General features: G+C 43.0%; 1 protein-coding gene across 1 annotated transcript in view; it reads left to right on the forward strand.

Moving 5' to 3' along the window:
- Positions 1-18969, forward strand: part of LOC139383444 (neuronal PAS domain-containing protein 3-like) — a 394236-nt gene that overhangs the window by 131601 nt on the left and 243666 nt on the right. The window contains exon 4 of the mRNA XM_071127992.1: positions 11664-11908. Coding sequence (XP_070984093.1) covers positions 11664-11908 — 245 coding nt within the window. The remainder of the gene's footprint in view (positions 1-11663; positions 11909-18969) is intronic.

Here is an 18969-nt window from a genome sequence, read left to right on the forward strand (position 1 = left end):
TGCAAATGTATTTATTTTTTCTCCACCTATTATTTTTCCTTTTTTAATCGGCTCTTAAGTATTCCAATTGACTTAAATCACATTTTCTATTTGTTCTATCAGTGAATGTCCGTCCCCAGGTAATTTAGGAGTATTGGTCACAAAGCCTAACCAACTATAATAGAGGCTGGAGCTTCTACTAGTCTGGGTGCGATAATGGTAATTAGTGTTGTTCTGTGTTGGTCCAACAACAACCTTCTAGACTCACTGTGACGAAGGCCTTTTCAATAACCTCCTGAAATGCCTTTATATTTGACATCAACACTACTGTGTGAACTTCAAGTGGATAATAATCATGCACGTGATAAAATTACTAATTTTGTGCATTTTGCAGGAAACATGCACCACGCACGCACTCACGCATCACAGGCATACACACATCACAGACATACACACATCACAGACATACACACATCACATACATACACACATCACAGACATACACACATCACAGACATACACACATCATCACAGACATACACACATCATAGACATACACACATCATAGACATACACACATCACAGACATACACACATCACAGACATACACACATCACATACATACACACATCACAGACATACACACATCACATACACATGCTCACAGGCACATACATGTATATACACATATCACAGACACAGACACATGCTCACAGGCACATACATGTATATACACATATCACAGACACATACATGTATATACACATATCACAGACACATGCTCACAGGCACATACATGTATATACACATATCACAGGCACATACATGTATATACACACATCACAGATACATGCTCACAGACACATACATGTACATACACACATCACAGACACATGCTCACAGGCACATACATGTATGTACATACACATATCGCAGACACATGCTCACAGGTACATACATGTATATACACATATCACAGACACATGCTCACAGGCACATACATGTATAGACACATATCACAGACACAGACACATGCTCACAAGCACATACATGTATATACACATATCACATATCACAGACACATGCTCACCGGCACATACATGTATATACACATATCACAGACACATGCTCACAGGCACATACATGTATATACACATATCACAGGCACAGACACATGCTCACAGGCACATACATGTATATACACATATCACAGACACAGACACATGCTCACAGGCACATACATGTATATACACATATCACAGACACATACATGTATATACACATATCACATATCACAGACACATGCTCACAGGCACATACATGTATATACACATATCACAGACACAGACACATGCTCACAGGCACATACATGTATATACACATATCACAGACACAGACACATGCTCACAGGCACATACATGTATATACACATATCACAGACACAGACACATGCTCACAGGCACATACATGTATATACACACATCATAGACATACACACATCACATACATGCACACATCACAGACATACACATACACACATCACATACATACACCCATCACAGACACACACACCGCAGACATACACACATCATAGACATACACACATCACATACATACACACATCACAGACATACACACATCACACACATACACACATCACACACATACACACATCACAGACACACACACCGCAGACATACACACATCATAGACATACACACATCATAGACATACACATATCACAGACATACACACATCATAGACATACACACATCACAGACATACACACATCACAGACATACACACATACACACATCACAGACACATGCTCACAGGCACATACATGTATATACACACATCACAGACACATACATGTATATACACATATCACAGGCACATACATGTATATACAGTACATTCAGAAAGTATTCAGACCCTTTCATTTTTCCACATTTTGTTATGTTACAGCCTTATTCTAAAATGGACACAATTATTTTTCCTTCATCAAGCTACACACAATACCCCATAATGACAAAGTGAAAACAGTGTTTTAGAAATGTTGGCATAAAACATAAAACATAAATACCTAATTTACATAAGTATTCAGACCATTTACTTTGAGACTCAAAATTGGGCCCAGGTGCATCCTGTTTCCATTGATCATCCTTGAGATGTTTCTACAACTTGATTGGAGTCCTCCTGTGGTAAATTCAATTGATTGGACATAATTTGGAAAGTCACACAACTGTGTATATAAGGTCCCACAGTTGACAGTGCATGTCAGAGCAAAAACCAAGCCATGAGGTCATAGGAATTGTCTGTAGCGCTCCGAGATAGGATTGTGTCAAAGCACAGATCTGGGGAAGGTTAATCAAAAATGTCTGCTGCTTTGAAAGTCCCCAAGAACACAGTGGCCTCTATCATTCTTAATGGAAGAAGTTTGGAACCACCAAGACTCTTCCTTGAGCTGGCCTCCCGGTCAAACTGAGCAGTCTGGGGAGAAGGGCCTTGGTCAGGGATGTGACCAAGAACCTGATGGTCACCGGGTTCTTGGTCAGAGCTTCAGAGTTCCTCTGTGGAGATGGGGGAACCTTCCAGAAGGACAACCATCTCTGCAGCACTCCACCAATCAGGCCTTTATGGTAGAGTGGCCACTCCTCAGTAAAAGGCACATGACAGCCCACTTGGATTTTACCAAAAGGCACTTAAAGACTCTCAGACCATGAGAAACAAGATCCTCGGTTCTGATGAAACCAAGATCAAACTCTTTGGCCTGAATGCCAAGCGTCACATCTGGAGGAAACCTGGAACCATCCATACGGTGAAGCATGGTGGTGGCAGCATCATGCTATGGGGATGTTTTTCAGCGGCAGGGGCTGGGAGACTAGTCAGGACTGAGGGAAAGATGAACAGTGCAAAGTAAAGAGAGATCCTTGATGAAAACCTGCTCTAGAATGCTCAGGACCTCAGACTGGGGTGAAGCTTCACCTTCAAACAGGACAATGACTCTAAGAACACAGCCAAGACAATGCAGGAGTAGCTTTGGGTCAATCTCTGAATGTCCTTGAGTGGCCCAGCCAGAGCCCGGACTTGAACCCAATCGAACATCTCTGGAGAGACCTGAAAATAGCTGTACAGCAACGCTCCCCATCTAACCTGACAGAGCTTGAGAGGATCTGCAGAGAAGAATGGGAGAAACTCTCCAAATCGAGGCTGTACTTTCTGCCAAAGGTGCTTCAACAAAGTACTGAGTAAAGGGTCTGAATACTCATGTAAATGTGATATTTAAAAAAATGTCTAAACCTGTTTTTTCTTTGTCATTATGGGGTATTGTGTGTAGATTGATGAGGAAAATTTGTTTTAAGTCAAGGGGTCTGAATACTTTCTGAAAGCACTACACACACACACACACACACACACACACACACACACACAGGCAGGCAGGCAGCTCTGAGGACATCAATGTCACCTGGGACACAGAGCGTAATGGCAGCCTTAATAAGGGCAATGGACATCTGTGGCAATAGGCCATCCCCTTCACTGATTGGACACTCTGATTGGCAGACAGACCTTCATTTGTTTTAGTGGGGAGAAACAACATTCTAAGAACAGTTAGAGTTAACCATAAAGATACAGTGCCTTCAGAAATGATTCACAACCCTCTACTTTTTCCACATTTTGTTGTGTTACAGCCTGAATCTAAAATGGATCAAATAGAGATGTATTGTCACTGTCCTACACACAATACCCCATAATGTCAAAGTGGAATTATGTTTTAAGATTTTTTTTTAACATATTAATAAAAAATGGAAAGCTGAAATGTCTTGAGTCAATAAATATTCAACCCCTTTGTTATGGCAAGCCTCAAGAGTAAAAATTTGCTTAGCAAGTCACAAAATAAGTTGCATGACCTCACTCTGTGTGCAATAATAGTCAAGATCCTACACATACCTGTACAATGAATTGAACAAATGTCAAAGTATCATTGAATAATATGTGTTCCTACTTATAGTCCCGAAAATGTTAATGAACGTCTGTGATACTTAGTGATATTTCTATTGTTGTTTTTATTACCATTTTCATTATTTTATTTCACTTATTCCTGCTTGCTGGAGTTCGAAGACTAAGATTTTCACTGTACCATACAATCACACCTGCAACCCTGTACATGTGACTATTAAACAGTGAATCTGAATTATTATTATTTAAATACAGGAAACATTTTGTGAACATCTTAGTGATTTCCGTGCTATCCGAGATCCGTGGGATTTCCCAACTGTGACGTTACCCCATTGAAGTTGAAATGTAAAATGGTGAAGGTTAGGGTTAGATAAGGGTTATGGTTAAGGGTAAAGGTTAAGGTTAGGGTTTAGGGTAGGGGCGTCCCAAGGATTCTGGATAGCACTAAGCATCTTAGTGTAGCATGCAATGCTGAGTTAGAAACTCCTTGCCGCCCCTCTGCAACCTGGGTCTGTCTTCCAAAAGCATCTCAGATTGAAATGGATCAGGCTTCCACTGTCCATTTAGTCTTATTCATTATTATCTAAAAGGCTAAACTGAGCCTATATCAGCACTCCTTCTCTGAGACGCTTTGTGAATCTGGGGCCTGGTTTTGTCCAGTGTTGGTGGTATTTAGAGTGAGTGGAGTGAGGCCTAACCTGAACAGTGTTGGTGGTATTTAGAGTGAGTGGAGTGAGGCCTAACCTGAACAGTGTTGGTGGTATTTGGAGTGAGTGGAGTGAGGCCTAACCTGAACAGTGTTGGTGGTATTTAGAGTGAGTGGAGTGAGGCCTAACCTGAACAGTGTTGGTGGTATTTAGAGTGAGTGGAGTGAGGCCTAACCTGAACATTGTTGGTGGTATTTAGAGTGAGTGGAGTGAGGCCTAACCTGAACAGTATTGTTTTTTATAACCCCACATTGTCTGCTGGGGGTTTGGAAAGGTTTGATGACCCTGTGTGACCAAGTTGATGAGAAGTTCAATTATGTTACTAAGGAGATATCATTTGTTATTATGGGAAATATAACCTAATGTAGTGAGTGACCCCCCCACTTTCCTTTTCCTGCTACATGGAGAGCAGAGAGTCACAAAAGCAATTTATTTATTGGTTTGATCAGTGGTGTCATCCATTTCTTCAGGAGGAGAGCCTTAATCCAAAGTAGCGTTTCTGCTCTGCCTGCCATTTCAACACTGATTAAATCTATTGCTTCAATCCTAAATGATCATTCACACAAGTTTCAGCTGCTTGATGTATTCTCTTGTCTTCCGAAGTTGAACGGTGAGTGATTGGCTAAGTAGAGCGATATTTTAGACACCTCCATTAAAGATGTCCATTCATACAATGACCTTGTAGCTGCTTTTGTTTACTGCACAAGCACATCTCAACATACCTTATGACTTTGCTCAACAAAGACATTAGGTACTGTAACCTGCAAGCCGCTTAGGATATTCAAAGCAACAACACATGCTTTGCTAGCGTTAAGTTTAGCAACAACACATGCTTTGCTAGCGTTAAGTTTAGTCTGGTTTGTATTATTATAATTATGTTCATATTATAAGTGAGGCCTTCAGTATATAAGTCAAAGCTAATGGACTCCAAATGGATGCTGACTTCCTCCGTGTTTTCCGTGTTTGGAGCCCTGTTACTGGAGTGAACAAATAGCCTGTTCTGTGTACATTTCATATCGCTAATCTCGTCCTCTCAACAGTCCTTTTCCATTTTAACAATGCTAACTGTACTCTAGGGTCTCTTCTAGGTGTGGGACTCTGTATTCCTACACACAGATCCCTATCAGCCACCCCGCACATTGCTTGATTTCCCCACTGGCATGTCTCTGTGTGGGCCATAAGCATTCTATTCTCAAGTAAACATTCACCAGTATGGACTTTCTCTCCATTATGTCATTGAGATTTGTGTATGGATGTGGGTTTGTGTGGTTTCGAATGAGAATACAGAGAATTGTTTAAAAAATGGTGCAAAAAGAATGTGGTCTGGTTGTTCCTCCATTGTGGAGCAGATTATTTACTGAAGTAGTGTAGGTGATAGAGATGGTTCTCTACGCAATGACCTGTTTCCTGTTGATAACCACACTTTTCTGGGACTCAAGGGTAATGCCAGATTTCAAAGCTGTCCTGCTTGCCAGAATGAATCAGTTGGACGGGCATTTGATTTCCATAGGGGGCATGTTTTTTTCCCTGGGACCTCCAATGTGTGCATGCTCTTGCGTGGGTTTTATAGCAAAGTCATCATTTAACTGTAAAAATGTATTACCTTTTAATGTGGCATGAACACAAACAGTCATGATGTTTTCATCTGATTGTCAAAGAAATCACTTCAAGAAGTAGGTTACCTGCACGTTCGTCCAAAATAATTCCAGCATCCAAACAGTGCACCCGCCAACAGTGCACCCGCCAACAGTGTATCCTCCAACTTTCCTTCAATTCGCAAGTGACTGAAATGATCTCACCGGAGAAAGCATCCAAGAGAGTGAAACAGAGCCCCTCTGTCTTACTATATGTAGCCCATGTATCTGAGGCTGTCTGGACAGAAATAGTATGACATGCTGTCTGGTTCTCTTGGTCCTTTTGGTCCAGACAGCATCAGATACATGGTCTATACATACTGAGACAGAAGGGGCACTGTTTCACTCCCTCAGATGCTTTCTCTGAGATTGATGTGTCTTTCTGTCAGAGTGCGTCCCGTTCAAATAAATGATCAATATTTAAGTATTTTATTTGGACGGGCAAGAAGGTATGCTAGGGCGGGCCAGGGCCCCTAAGGCCCGCCCATAACGCTGGCCAGATTTCAGTCTCAGTCTCTTTTTAGACAGCTGACACACTGGAGGGAGCAGCATAGTATTACCTCTGGGATTGATATTGGCCATATACCAATATGTGCTTTATTGCTATTATGCACTGGTTACCAATGTAATTAGAACAGTAAAATGAAATGTTTTGTCATACCCGTGGTATATGGTCTGATATACCATGGCTGTCAACCAATCAGCATTCTGGGCTGGAACCACCCAGTTTATAATACAGACTATGGGGACATACAGTACACGTTGCAGTATGTATGGGGCTGGTCACCAACTTAGTAAGTGATTATCTTATGAGGGACGGGTCACAGTCTAGGAAAAAAAGAGATAATATAATTTTTGTTTACAGTAATCTACATAAAGTTGAAGAACAGAAAGCGCGGTATGTGGTGTGCAGTGCACCACAGAACAACCTTTGTGACCTCTGTTTAACCTGGAAACAAAACCAAATACAGCCAAAGCTAGTGACCTCATCCCTGTCTTCTGAAAGGCACTTGAAGAGCCATTGGGGGGTTCATGTTAAACTACAACATGATTTAATGTCATGTTTATAAAATAAAGTGTTACATTTACTCTGGTAGAACATGATACGTACCGTACCGTCTGTTCGCTGTACTAAGGTCACACAATCCCGGCACATGCAGAAATATTTGGCAGGCCGACATAGTGCTTTCCAGCTTTGTGGAACAAATTAAATTCTGCAGCTCTGTTGCACTTTTCCTCCAAACAATCATTACAACTAGCTTTATATATTGTCTGAGCAGTAGACCATCAAATGGTGCTTTTCTTCTTGCAGGGGAGCGGTCGACATGATCGAGAGTGGCAATCTGCTACCTAGATGTAAAGGCAAAGGATTCATCTATATTTGGCAGTGAAATTATCTTATTGCACTCTTAATGCTCACAAAAGCTAACATAAATTGATCTTGACAACTATGAGTACGTCATTAGTGACCCACAAGACAGTCTTTGGCTGAATGAAGGTTGTGGGAAGTGGTGCTTGGTGAATTGTCATTTGAATCTTGCATGCAATTCTTAATGCATGAATTCATATTTGAAATCTTCTTTTGAATCTATATACTCTATAAGTAACCGACATCTATCAGAGAGGGTGGGTGGGCCTTGTCTTGCTGTTTTCAAGTTGGCTTAATGATGTTGTTTTTAGCTCGAATCACTGATAAGTAAACGGCAAAACAATGAAAAATGATTTTCTTCACCAAGTCATTTTTCATCTTCGGGGGGGGGGAAAAACCCCTGCCTTACCTCATCTTTCAAGTCCATTCGAACTGATTTCGCATTTGTGCTGGTAAAAAAATTAATCTAGCTGTCGGCCAGTGGGGAACCCAGAGGTTCCTGTTTGATTTATTGCCAACTTAATTCAAAATGGCTTGGGATGATGAACGCCATGGAAAGTTGGGAGTTGTGTTATGGAAGAATGGAACTGTCTGCTTGGAGTTATCTGATATGAAATAAATAACACAGCGACTAAAGCAGACAGAAGTGTTTGACTGGAACGATGCGAACCAATAGACTATAACTAACCATACATCCTTGAATAGGTCATGTGATCTACTGCCGCTGGATAAATAAAGGACTTATAAGCATAAACCTAAATACAGTAGGCTATAGTATGTAAAGTATATACACTGCTCAAAAAAATACAGGGAACACTAAAATAACACATTCTAGATCTGAATGAATGAAATATTCTTATTAAATACTTTTTTCTTTACATAGTTGAATGTGCTGACAACAAAATCTCACAAAAATGATCAATGGAAATCAAATTTATCAACCCATGGAGGTCTGGATTTGGGGTCACACTCAAAATTAAAGTGGAAAACCACACTACAGGCTGATCCAACTTTGATGTAATGTCCTTAAAACAAGTCAAAATGAGGCTCAGTAGTGTGTGTGGCCTCCACGTGCCTGTATGACCTCCCTACAACGCCTGGGCATGCTCCTGATGAGATGGCGGATGGTCTCCTGAGGGATCTCCTCCCAGACCTGGACTAAAGCATCCGCCAACTCTTGGACAGTCTGTGGTGCAACGTGGCGTTGGTGGATGGAGCGAGACATGATGTCCCAGATGTGCTCAATTGGATTCAGGTCTGGGGAACAGGCGGGCCAGTCCATAGCACCAATGCCTTCCTCTTGCAGGAACTGCTGACACACTCCAGCCACATGAGGTCTAGCATTGTCTTGCATTAGGAGGAACCCAGGGCCAACCGCACCAGCATATGGTCTCACAAGGGGTCTGAGGATTTAATCTCAGTACCTAATGGCAGTCAGGCTACCTCTGGCGAGCACATGGAGGGCTGTGCGGCCCCCCAAAGAAATGCCACCCCACACCATGACTGACCCACCGCCAAACCGGTCATGCTGGAGGATGTTGCAGGCAGCAGAACGTTCTCCACGGCGTCTCCAGACTCCAGACACGTCTGTCACATGTGCTCAGTGTGAACCTGCTTTCATCTGTGAAGAGCACAGGGCGCCAGTGGCGAATTTGCCAATCTTGGTGTTCTCTGGCAAATGCCAATCGTCCTGCACGGTGTTGGGCTGTAAGCACAACCCCCACCTGTGGACGTCGGGCCCTCATACCACCCTCATGGAGTCTCATGTTTCTGACCGTTTGAGCAGACACATGCACATTTGTGGCCTGCTGGAGGTCATTTTGCAGGGCTCTGGCAGTGCTCCTCCTGCTCCTCCTTGCACAAAGGCGGAGGTAGCGGTCCTGCTGCTGGGTTGTTGCCCTCCTACGGCCTCCTCCACGTCTCCTGATGTACTGGCCTGTCTCCTGGTAGTGCCTCCATGCTCTGGACACTACGCTGACAGACACAGCAAACCTTCTTGCCACAGCTCGCATTGATGTTCCATCCTGGATGAGCTGCACTACCTGAGCCACTTGTGTGGGTTGTAGACTCCGTCTGATGCTACCACTAGAGTGAAAGCACCGCCAGCATTCAAAAGTGACCAAAACATCAGCCAGGAAGCATAGGAACTGAGAAGTGGTCTGTGGTCACCAAGTGCAGAACCACTCCTTTATTGGGGGTGTCTTGCTAATTGCCTATAATTTCCACCTGTATAGTCTATTCCATTTGCACAACAGCATGTGACATTTATTGTCAATCAGTGTTGCTTCCTAAGTGGACAGTTTGATTTCAGTTTGAGTTACATTGTGTTGTTTAAGTGTTCCCTTTATTTTTTTGAGCAGTGTATATATGCCCAGGTATCTGTTTTAATCCTATTGTGACACATCTGATAAATATGTACCTGCAGTATATTAGAGAGAGAGTACCTGCAGTATATTAGAGAGAGAGAGAGAGAGAGAGAGAGAGAGAGAGAGAGAGAGAGAGAGAGAGAGAGAGAGAGAGAGAGAGAGAGAGGCAGGTGAAACTTTGGTATAGATATGGAAAGCCATTTTAACATTTATTAATCCTGTTTGACATCAATAACTACATTCTTGATATCAAATACAGTATTAATACAATACAACTTTCCATACCCACATGCACTGTAGCATGTGGACATTACACTTGACAGCATTTGCTGATTTAATTGATCTGAATGGCAATATCTAGGCGTATTGCAGTCTCTTTCTTTGAAAAAGGCAGCAATCTGAAAGTCATTCAGCAGGCTGTCTCGTGAGACCCACTTCTAAATTCCAATGACTGAATCAATTGTGGTGAGCATTCCCACTGGAGTAGAGCAAAGTCACTAATGGCCACAACTGACTGTGGGCTGGTGTGTTTGGTACAAAAGCCCTGTAACCTAGACTTAGGCCACAGTATGACAACAGGTGTCTGAGCTGACAGAGGGTCCAGGGTCATGTTCAGTTGGTCAAGGCTTAGCAAAACATTTAGCAAAGGAAAATGAAAATCTGCACTCTAATTCGACAAGTTCTGGAAGTATCTCCCTGTTTCAAAACATTTACTTTCCTTACTTAACACGTCCCTGGTCTTGCTTTCTCGCTAACCTGCTTATGGTAGTGTTAGCATTGAATGATGGAATGCCACAGCTTTCTGTGCTTCTTGGTCGAACCCAGGCCCTTACTTGCTGCGGATTCAAATGTTTGCTTCCCACTGAACATGTCTCTGGTCTTAACTGCTGAGTTGAGGTAGTATTTCCCAATTTCAAGATGTCTCTGGTCTTAACTGCTGAGTTGAGGTAGTATTTCCCAATTTCAAGATGTCTCTGGTCTTAACTGCTGAGTTGAGGTAGTATTTCCCAATTTCAAGATGTCTCTGGTCTTAACTGCTGAGTTGAGGTAGTATTTCCCAATTTCAAGATGTCTATGTCTCTGGTCTTAACTGCTGAGTTGAGGTAGTATTTCCCAATTTCAAGATGTCTCTGGTCTTAACTGCTGAGTTGAGGTAGTATTTCCCAATTTCAAGATGTCTCTGGTCTTAACTGCTGAGTTGAGGTAGTATTTCCCAATTTCAAGATGTCTCTGGTCTTAACTGCTGAGTTGAGGTAGTATTTCCCAATTTCAAGATGTCTCTGGTCTTAACTGCTGAGTTGAGGTAGTATTTCCCAATTTCAAGATGTCTCTGGTCTTAACTGCTGAGTTGAGGTAGTATTTCCCAATTTCAAGATGTCTCTGGTCTTAACTGCTGAGTTGAGGTAGTATTTCCCAATTTCAAGATGTCTCTGGTCTTAACTGCTGAGTTGAGGTAGTATTTCCCAATTTCAAGATGTCTCTGGTCTTAACTGCTGAGTTGAGGTAGTATTTCCCAATTTCAAGATGTCTCTGGTCTTAACTGCTGAGGTAGTATTTCCCATACACGTATCAAAACGTTTCTAAATGTTTTATCCCTACTGAACACAACCCTAGTCCTAACTCCTGTCTCTTCTCCTGTCCCCACCAGGTTGCAGGCTCTGAGGAAGGAGAAGTCCCGGGATGCAGCTCGCTCGCGGCGAGGGAAGGAGAACTTTGAGTTCTACGAGCTGGCTAAGATGCTGCCCCTGCCCGGCGCCATCACCAGCCAGCTGGACAAGGCTTCCATCATCCGCCTCACCATCAGCTACCTTAAGATGAGGGACTTTGCCAACCAGGGGGACCCACCATGGAACCTGCGCATGGAAGGCCCACCACCCAACACCTCGGTCAAAGGTCAGCTCCATTCACCACCATGGTCCAGCTACCCACAATTTAGTTCAGTCTACAGATGTAGGATCTTCATTTGATCACCCGGTTGCAGGAGAACTTTCATTCAACACATGAAATGTAAAACGTGTAGTGTATTTTGAGGTTTTAAAAACAAATCTGAAGTTTGTCATTTTCACTTTGAAATTTCAGGCTTGATTTTCCCTTACGAAAATATATCAACCTCTTCAAAAATGTCCATTAATTATAATCCACATAATCATTCACATGTCCTTTTGCTGTAGGATTGTTTACCCGCTGTAGCAAACTGTCTCAAATTAAGATTCTATATCTGTAGTTCAGTACCAAATGTTCATATCAATGGTTCACTCACGTTACCAGCTAAACATTGATGATATCTCTCTTTGTCTGAGCTTTAACATACTGTGATATTAAGGTAATACTGTAAATTCTAATATTATAAAACGTCAACTCCTGTAGACCATGACGGGATTAAAGGGATTCTGTGAGATTCTGGTATTTAGCATATACTACAGTATCTTTAGACTCCCAGTCATTGGGCTAACGCTAGTTAGCATTGGCTCGTGAAACTACCTCTAACTTCCTTCATGCTGGACACAGAGACATACAAATTGTATCCACAAGTTAATCTGACTATTGGTAAGTAGAGATATTCCTTGAATGTTTTACTGGACACAAGCCTACACTCAATGTTAGAGCGGAGGGGAAATTAGGAACTCTGGCACCTGTGGTCTGCTCACACATATTGAAAATGTAAACATTTAACTTTGATACATTTTGAGCCTGCAAGTACATACAGAAATTCTAAGTATATTCAAATGTAACCGAATTTGCCTTTGAAATTGGGTCTTTGTGCAGTGCACTTAAAGAAGATAAAGATCTGTATATTTTAATAGGCTATGCTGGAGTAGGAATGACCGTAAAGATTAAAGTCAATTGCAGAAATGTTCAGTCAATGCGAGCTGTTTGCTCTGCCGAGGCACACACGCACGCACGCACACACACACACACACACACACACACACACACACACACACACACACACACACACACACACACACACACACACACACACACACCAGATGGCATCATTGTTGTCTGGCTTTGAAGAGACACATGCATTTTAATTAGAAAATATATACTGCTGAATGATTTGGATTGGAAAAGGCTGCTTGATTTCCTCCTGATACAACTAAGACCTATAGCCTACACTTTACATTCAATCAAAGATGAGTACACAATGCTGCTGGGGGGGCATTGAACCAGAAACATTTTACATTTGGATACAGTGCCTTGCGAAAGTGTTCGGCCCCCTTGAACTTTGCGACCTTTTGCCACATTTCAGGCTTCAAACATAAAGATATAAAACTGTATTTTTTTGTGAAGAATCAACAACAAGTGGGACGCAATCACGTAGTGGAACGACATTTATTGGATATTTCAAACTTTTTTAACAAATCAAAAACTGAAAAATTGGGCGTGCAAAATTATTCAGCCCCTTTACTTTCAGTGCAGCAAACTCTCTCCAGAAGTTCAGTGAGGATCTCTGAATGATCCAATGTTGACCTAAATGACTAATGATGATAAATACAATCCACCTGTGTGTAATCAAGTCTCCGTATAAATGCACCTGCACTGTGATAGTCTCAGAGGTCCGTTAAAAGCGCAGAGAGCATCATGAAGAACATGGAACACACCAGGCAGGTCCGAGATACTGTTGTGAAGAAGTTTAAAGCCGGATTTGGATACAAAAATATTTCCCAAGCTTTAAACATCCCAAGGAGCACTGTGCAAGCGATAATATTGAAATGGAAGGAGTATCAGACCACTGCAAATCTACCAAGACCTGGCCGTCCCTCTAAACTTTCAGCTCATACAAGGAGAAGACTGATCAGAGATGCAGCCAAGAGGCCCATGATCACTCTGGATGAACTGCAGAGATCTACAGCTGAGGTGGGAGACTCTGTCCATAGGACAACAATCAGTCGTATATTGCACAAATCTGGCCTTTATGGAAGAGTGGCAAGAAGAAAGCCATTTCTTAAAGATATCCATAAAAAGTGTTGTTTAAAGTTTGCCACAAGCCACCTGGGAGACACACCAAACATGTGGAAGAAGGTGCTCTGGTCAGATGAAACCAAAATTGAACTTTTTGGCAACAATGCAAAACGTTATGTTTGGTGTAAAAGCAACACAGCTCATCACCCTGAACACACCATCCCCACTGCCAAACATGGTGGTGGCAGCATCATGGTTTGGGCCTGCTTTTCTTCAGCAGGGACAGGGAAGATGGTTAAAATTGATGGGAAGATGGATGGAGCCAAATACAGGACCATTCTGGAAGAAAACCTGATGGAGTCTGCAAAAGACCTGAGACTGGGACGGAGATTTGTCTTCCAACAAGACAATGATCCAAAACATAAAGCAAAATCTACAATGGAATGGTTCGAAAATAAACATATCCAGGTGTTAGAATGGCCAAGTCAAAGTCCAGACCTGAATCCAATCGAGAATCTGTGGAAAGAACTGAAAACTGCTGTTCACAAATGCTCTCCATCCAACCTCACTGAGCTCAAACTGTTTTGCAAGGAGGAATGGGAAAAAATGTCAGTCTCTCGATGTGCAAAACTGATAGACATACCCCAAGCGACTTACAGCTGTAATCGCAGCAAAAGGTGGCGCTACAAAGTATTTAACTTAAGGGGGCTGAATAATTTTGCACGCCCAATTTTTCAGTTTTTGATTTGTTAAAAAAGTTTGAAATATCCAATAAATGTCGTTCCACTTCATGATTGTATCCCACTTGTTGTTGATTCTTCACAAAAAAATACAGTTTTATATCTTTATGTTTGAAGCCTGAAATGTGGCAAAAGGTCGCAAAGTTCAAGGGGGCCGAATACTTTCGCAAGGCACTGTATTTGAATGAATGACTCCACCTCTGCTGTATGTCCTGTCTTTCTATCGGCAGACAGATAGTGGCAGTCTGAATTGAATCACTAACTCGCCACATTTTATTTCCACTTCATTGTGAACAGAGTGGCGTATTGATCCCATCCTTTTTGTTGCTGTGCATCGCCGGTAGCTAATGAAGACGGCTTACCATCTCCCTCTGCCCATGAATCAGTGTTATTTCTGAATAGGCTACGTTAGATGAGCCTGACCCGGAACTTCCACAGCTCCCAGCCTGCCAGACAGCAGGCTATAGAGGCTGTAGGTAGGATATGGATACTGGAAGAGGATGTGGAGGGATCATACGTTTTGATTGGTTTACAGATGTCACACACACACACGCACACACACACACACACACACACACACACACACACACACACACACACACACACACACACACACACACGCAGGAGCCAGGCTTAGCAATGCACTGCATGGTAATGCAGGAGGAGGGAGAAGGGTATGCTGTGTTATTGTACAGTATCAGACAAGGGAGAGGCCAGGCCCTTTTCTTTTCAGAGTTGTTTGTGCTACACAGATGAAGGCCAGCCTCATACAGCAGCAGAGTTACACTGTTTCTGATTCATGGCCGGCCCAGTCCATTTAGCAGACACAGTCTCTCAATCAATTTGCCTTGTGCCTTAACATACAGACCCGACATTTGGATGGCGCTGATGTCTGTCTGAGTTGCCAAACGTAGTTAAAACCAGCCTCAATTCCATGGAATACAAAACCAAGGTGACAAAGTTGAGTATAGATTGCTCGGATATGTAATAAAAATGATAGGCGATAGTACTGGCATCAGAGCTAAAGGAATTTGACCTCCACTTCTCTCTCTCCAAATGCTGTTGATGTATTATCAGTTTAGTCTCTCCTCTCTCGCCGCTCTTCTTTCCTTTCTCGTTGCCTTCTATTGACCTTTACCGTAATTGACCCATCAACAATTTTTTTCCCGAGCGTTTTAACCCGAAATTTGCTAGTCTCTGTCAGAGGCAGTTCACATCTGTTGAAGGACACTGCACAAACAAGCGTGACCTTTCTCTTGTTTGAAGGCTGGCGACGCCTCCTCATCCCCTCCAACCCCTCCGCCACCTGGGCATATTATTATTCATGCATGCGGAGCAGAGAGGAGAGGAGCGGAGCAGAGAGGAGAAACGCAGAGAGGTGAGGAGAGGAGCAGAGAGGTGAGGATCAGAGAGGTGAGGAGCAGAGAGGAGAGGAGTGGAGCAGAGGAGAAGAGCAGAGCAGAGAGGAATGGAGCAGAGAGGAGAGGAGTGGAGCAGAGAGGAGAGGAGGGGAGCAGAGAGGAGAGGAGGGGAGCAGAGAGGAGTGGAGCAGAGAGGAGAAGAGCAGAGAGGAGCAGAGCAGAGAGGAGAGAAGTGGAGCAGAGAGTAGAAAAGCAGAGAGGTGAGGAGAGGAGCAGAGAGGTAAGGAGAGGAGCAGAGAGGAAAGGAGTGGAGCAGAGAGTAGAAAAGCAGAGAGGTGAGGAGAGGAGAAAAGCAGAAAGGAGAGGAGTGGAGCAGAGAGGAGAAGATTAGAGCAGAGAGGCAGAAAGGAGAGGAGAGGAGGAGAGGAGCAGGGAGGAGATGAACAGAGAGGAGTGGAGCAGAGAGGTGAGGAGAGGAGCAGAGAGGAGAGGAGGGGAGCAGAGAGGAGAGGAGTGGAGCAGAGAGGAGAAGAGCAGAGAGGAGAGGAGCAGAGAAGAGCAGAGCAGAGAGGAGTGGAGCAGAGAGGAGAGGAGTGGAGCAGAGAGGAGAGGAGTGGAGCAGAGAGGAGAGGAGGGGAGCAGAGAGGAGGGGAGCAGAGAGGAGAGGAGCAGAGAGGAGAGGAGGGGAGCAGAGAGGAGTGGAGCAGAGAGGAGAAGAGCAGAGAGGAGCGGAGCAGAGAGGAGAGGAGTGGAGCAGAGAGGAGAAAAGCAGAGAGGAGCAGAGAGGTGAGGAGAGGAGCAGAGAGGTGAGGAGAGGAGCAGAGAGTAGAAAAGCAGAGAGGTGAGGAGAGGAGCAGAGAGGTGAGGAGAGGAGCAGAGAGGTGAGGAGAGGAGCAGAGAGGAGAAGAGAAGAGAGGTGAGGAGAGGAGCAGAGAGGAGAGGAACAGATAAGAGCAGAGAGAAGCAGAGTAGAGCAGAACAGAGAGGAGTCAGTAAAATGCCAGGCGCAAGAATCGGGTGGCTCCAAAAAAGAGACCTCCTTCCATCACCACGACAGTCCACAATTCATGTTTTACTATGCATACAGTACATTTAATGTTTACCTGTTTATTCTCTGAATTTTAGCATTTTTGTAGGACATAATTTACTATTGGAATACAAAAGGTGAGAATTTCTTCACTGAAAGATGGCAGAATTAATTTCAATTCATGCAACTGACTCATTTAACTCCCCTGAATATAGTGTTGTTTGGTAGCCTTATGTTAGATTAGGGGTCTAGCATCATCTTCATAGACCAGCCAGAGAGGCTCTCTAGTCTATGTGTCGTACTGTTTGATGTCCCCTGAATGGGCTCAGCACATTAAGTTCCAAATGGCACCTTATGTAGTGCACTATTTTGACCCGGCCCTCTGGTTAAAAGTAGTGCACTATTTTGACCCGGCCCTCTGGTTAAAAGTAGTGCACTATTTTGACTCGGGCCTTCTGGTTAAAAGTAGTGCACTACATAGGGAATACGGTTCCATTTGGGACTCAAAGCCTTAGTTGTGTTAATTATAGAGAGAAGAGATGCAGCAGTGGCATTTCTGTACTTCTGATCCATCCAGCCCTTTCAAATATGATGTTTCTTTTGTTTCCTCAGTTATGACCAACCATTACAACCTATTTCACATAGTTGCAATATGTTTACCACTTTGATGTTTTACAACAGAAATGGCTTATATCAGGAAATGCAAGAAAAACAAATGGATATGACGTTTCTACTGTTAAAGGGTTATACGTAAACATTCAGTTCATACATATTCAACTAATTTGCTTGAGAAATGATGTGCATTCTTTTTGGTATGAATACAACATGGATCACTGTGCACTTCTCGTAAGGGTTGTACCTGTCACTTGGTCTTTTCTTTTTTACCTCAGCTGTAAAGCAACTATTAAAAGAATGGAATCAGTGCCAGAAGCCCATGTACTTGCTCCAAGGTACATCGTTTTGTCAGTGACTTTTCACATTGACCTTGAGGTGTCTGCATGCTACCCTCCCTCCCGCACCACCCAGCACCATTGATATCTTACCAGCCTTTTCCCAGCAAATAAGGAACTGCTTCCCAGTGCCACTGCTTGGGGGATATTACCAATGTGCCCCCCACCTGACCAAGGGGGAGGGTAATATTAACTACTATATCAAATTGTGTTTAACACGTTACCTGGTTGAAGCCTTTGACCGCCTGGCAGAGCCATCTAGCTGGAATCCCTAAGTGGCCCAGTCCATCCATGTAAAGTCGTTTTGGATAAGAAGGTTGGTGCTGAAAAGGGCATTGATTAAAGTACACTTTCCCTCTTGCCCACTGTGCCACACACACTGTGGCTGGTAATGAGGGGATTAATCTGTGCACCGCAAATGGCACCCTGTTCCCTATATAGTGCACTACTTTTGACCAGAGTCCTATGGGCCCTAATTAAAAATAGTGCACTATAAAGGGAATAGGGTGCCATTTGGGACTTAGTCATGGTGTTTTTTCATCACAATGGACACTCAGGACACAGAGAATAAATGTGGCGTTTATGCACCTTTTGGAAAAATGTCACTTCTTTACTAACACAAGCTTAGTGTATTATAGTAGAGGTACTGCATTGGCTAAACAGCTTCCTACATTTCTCCCACTTAATAAATGGATAGTAATTTGCCCAGCTGTGAGTGTGTTCTATTCCCCAGTCACAGTGTAAGAAAAATTGAATGACAGTGAGAAAAACAGCAGTAATTATAAAAGTAATTACTGAATGCTGATGATGCCCATAGGCTTTGCATAACTACATTTAGAATAGGAAATTGCTTTTGGCTACATTGGAAGGCTGGTGGGCATGTTTGTGTTATTTTCTTTCTTTATTTTAGTATACACAACCAAATAAAGTAATTGCCATGGAAACAATTACTTATAGACTTTTTTTTGTG

This window comes from Oncorhynchus clarkii, chromosome 25 (genome assembly GCF_045791955.1).
Source record: "Oncorhynchus clarkii lewisi isolate Uvic-CL-2024 chromosome 25, UVic_Ocla_1.0, whole genome shotgun sequence".
Lineage (NCBI taxonomy): Eukaryota > Metazoa > Chordata > Actinopteri > Salmoniformes > Salmonidae > Oncorhynchus > Oncorhynchus clarkii.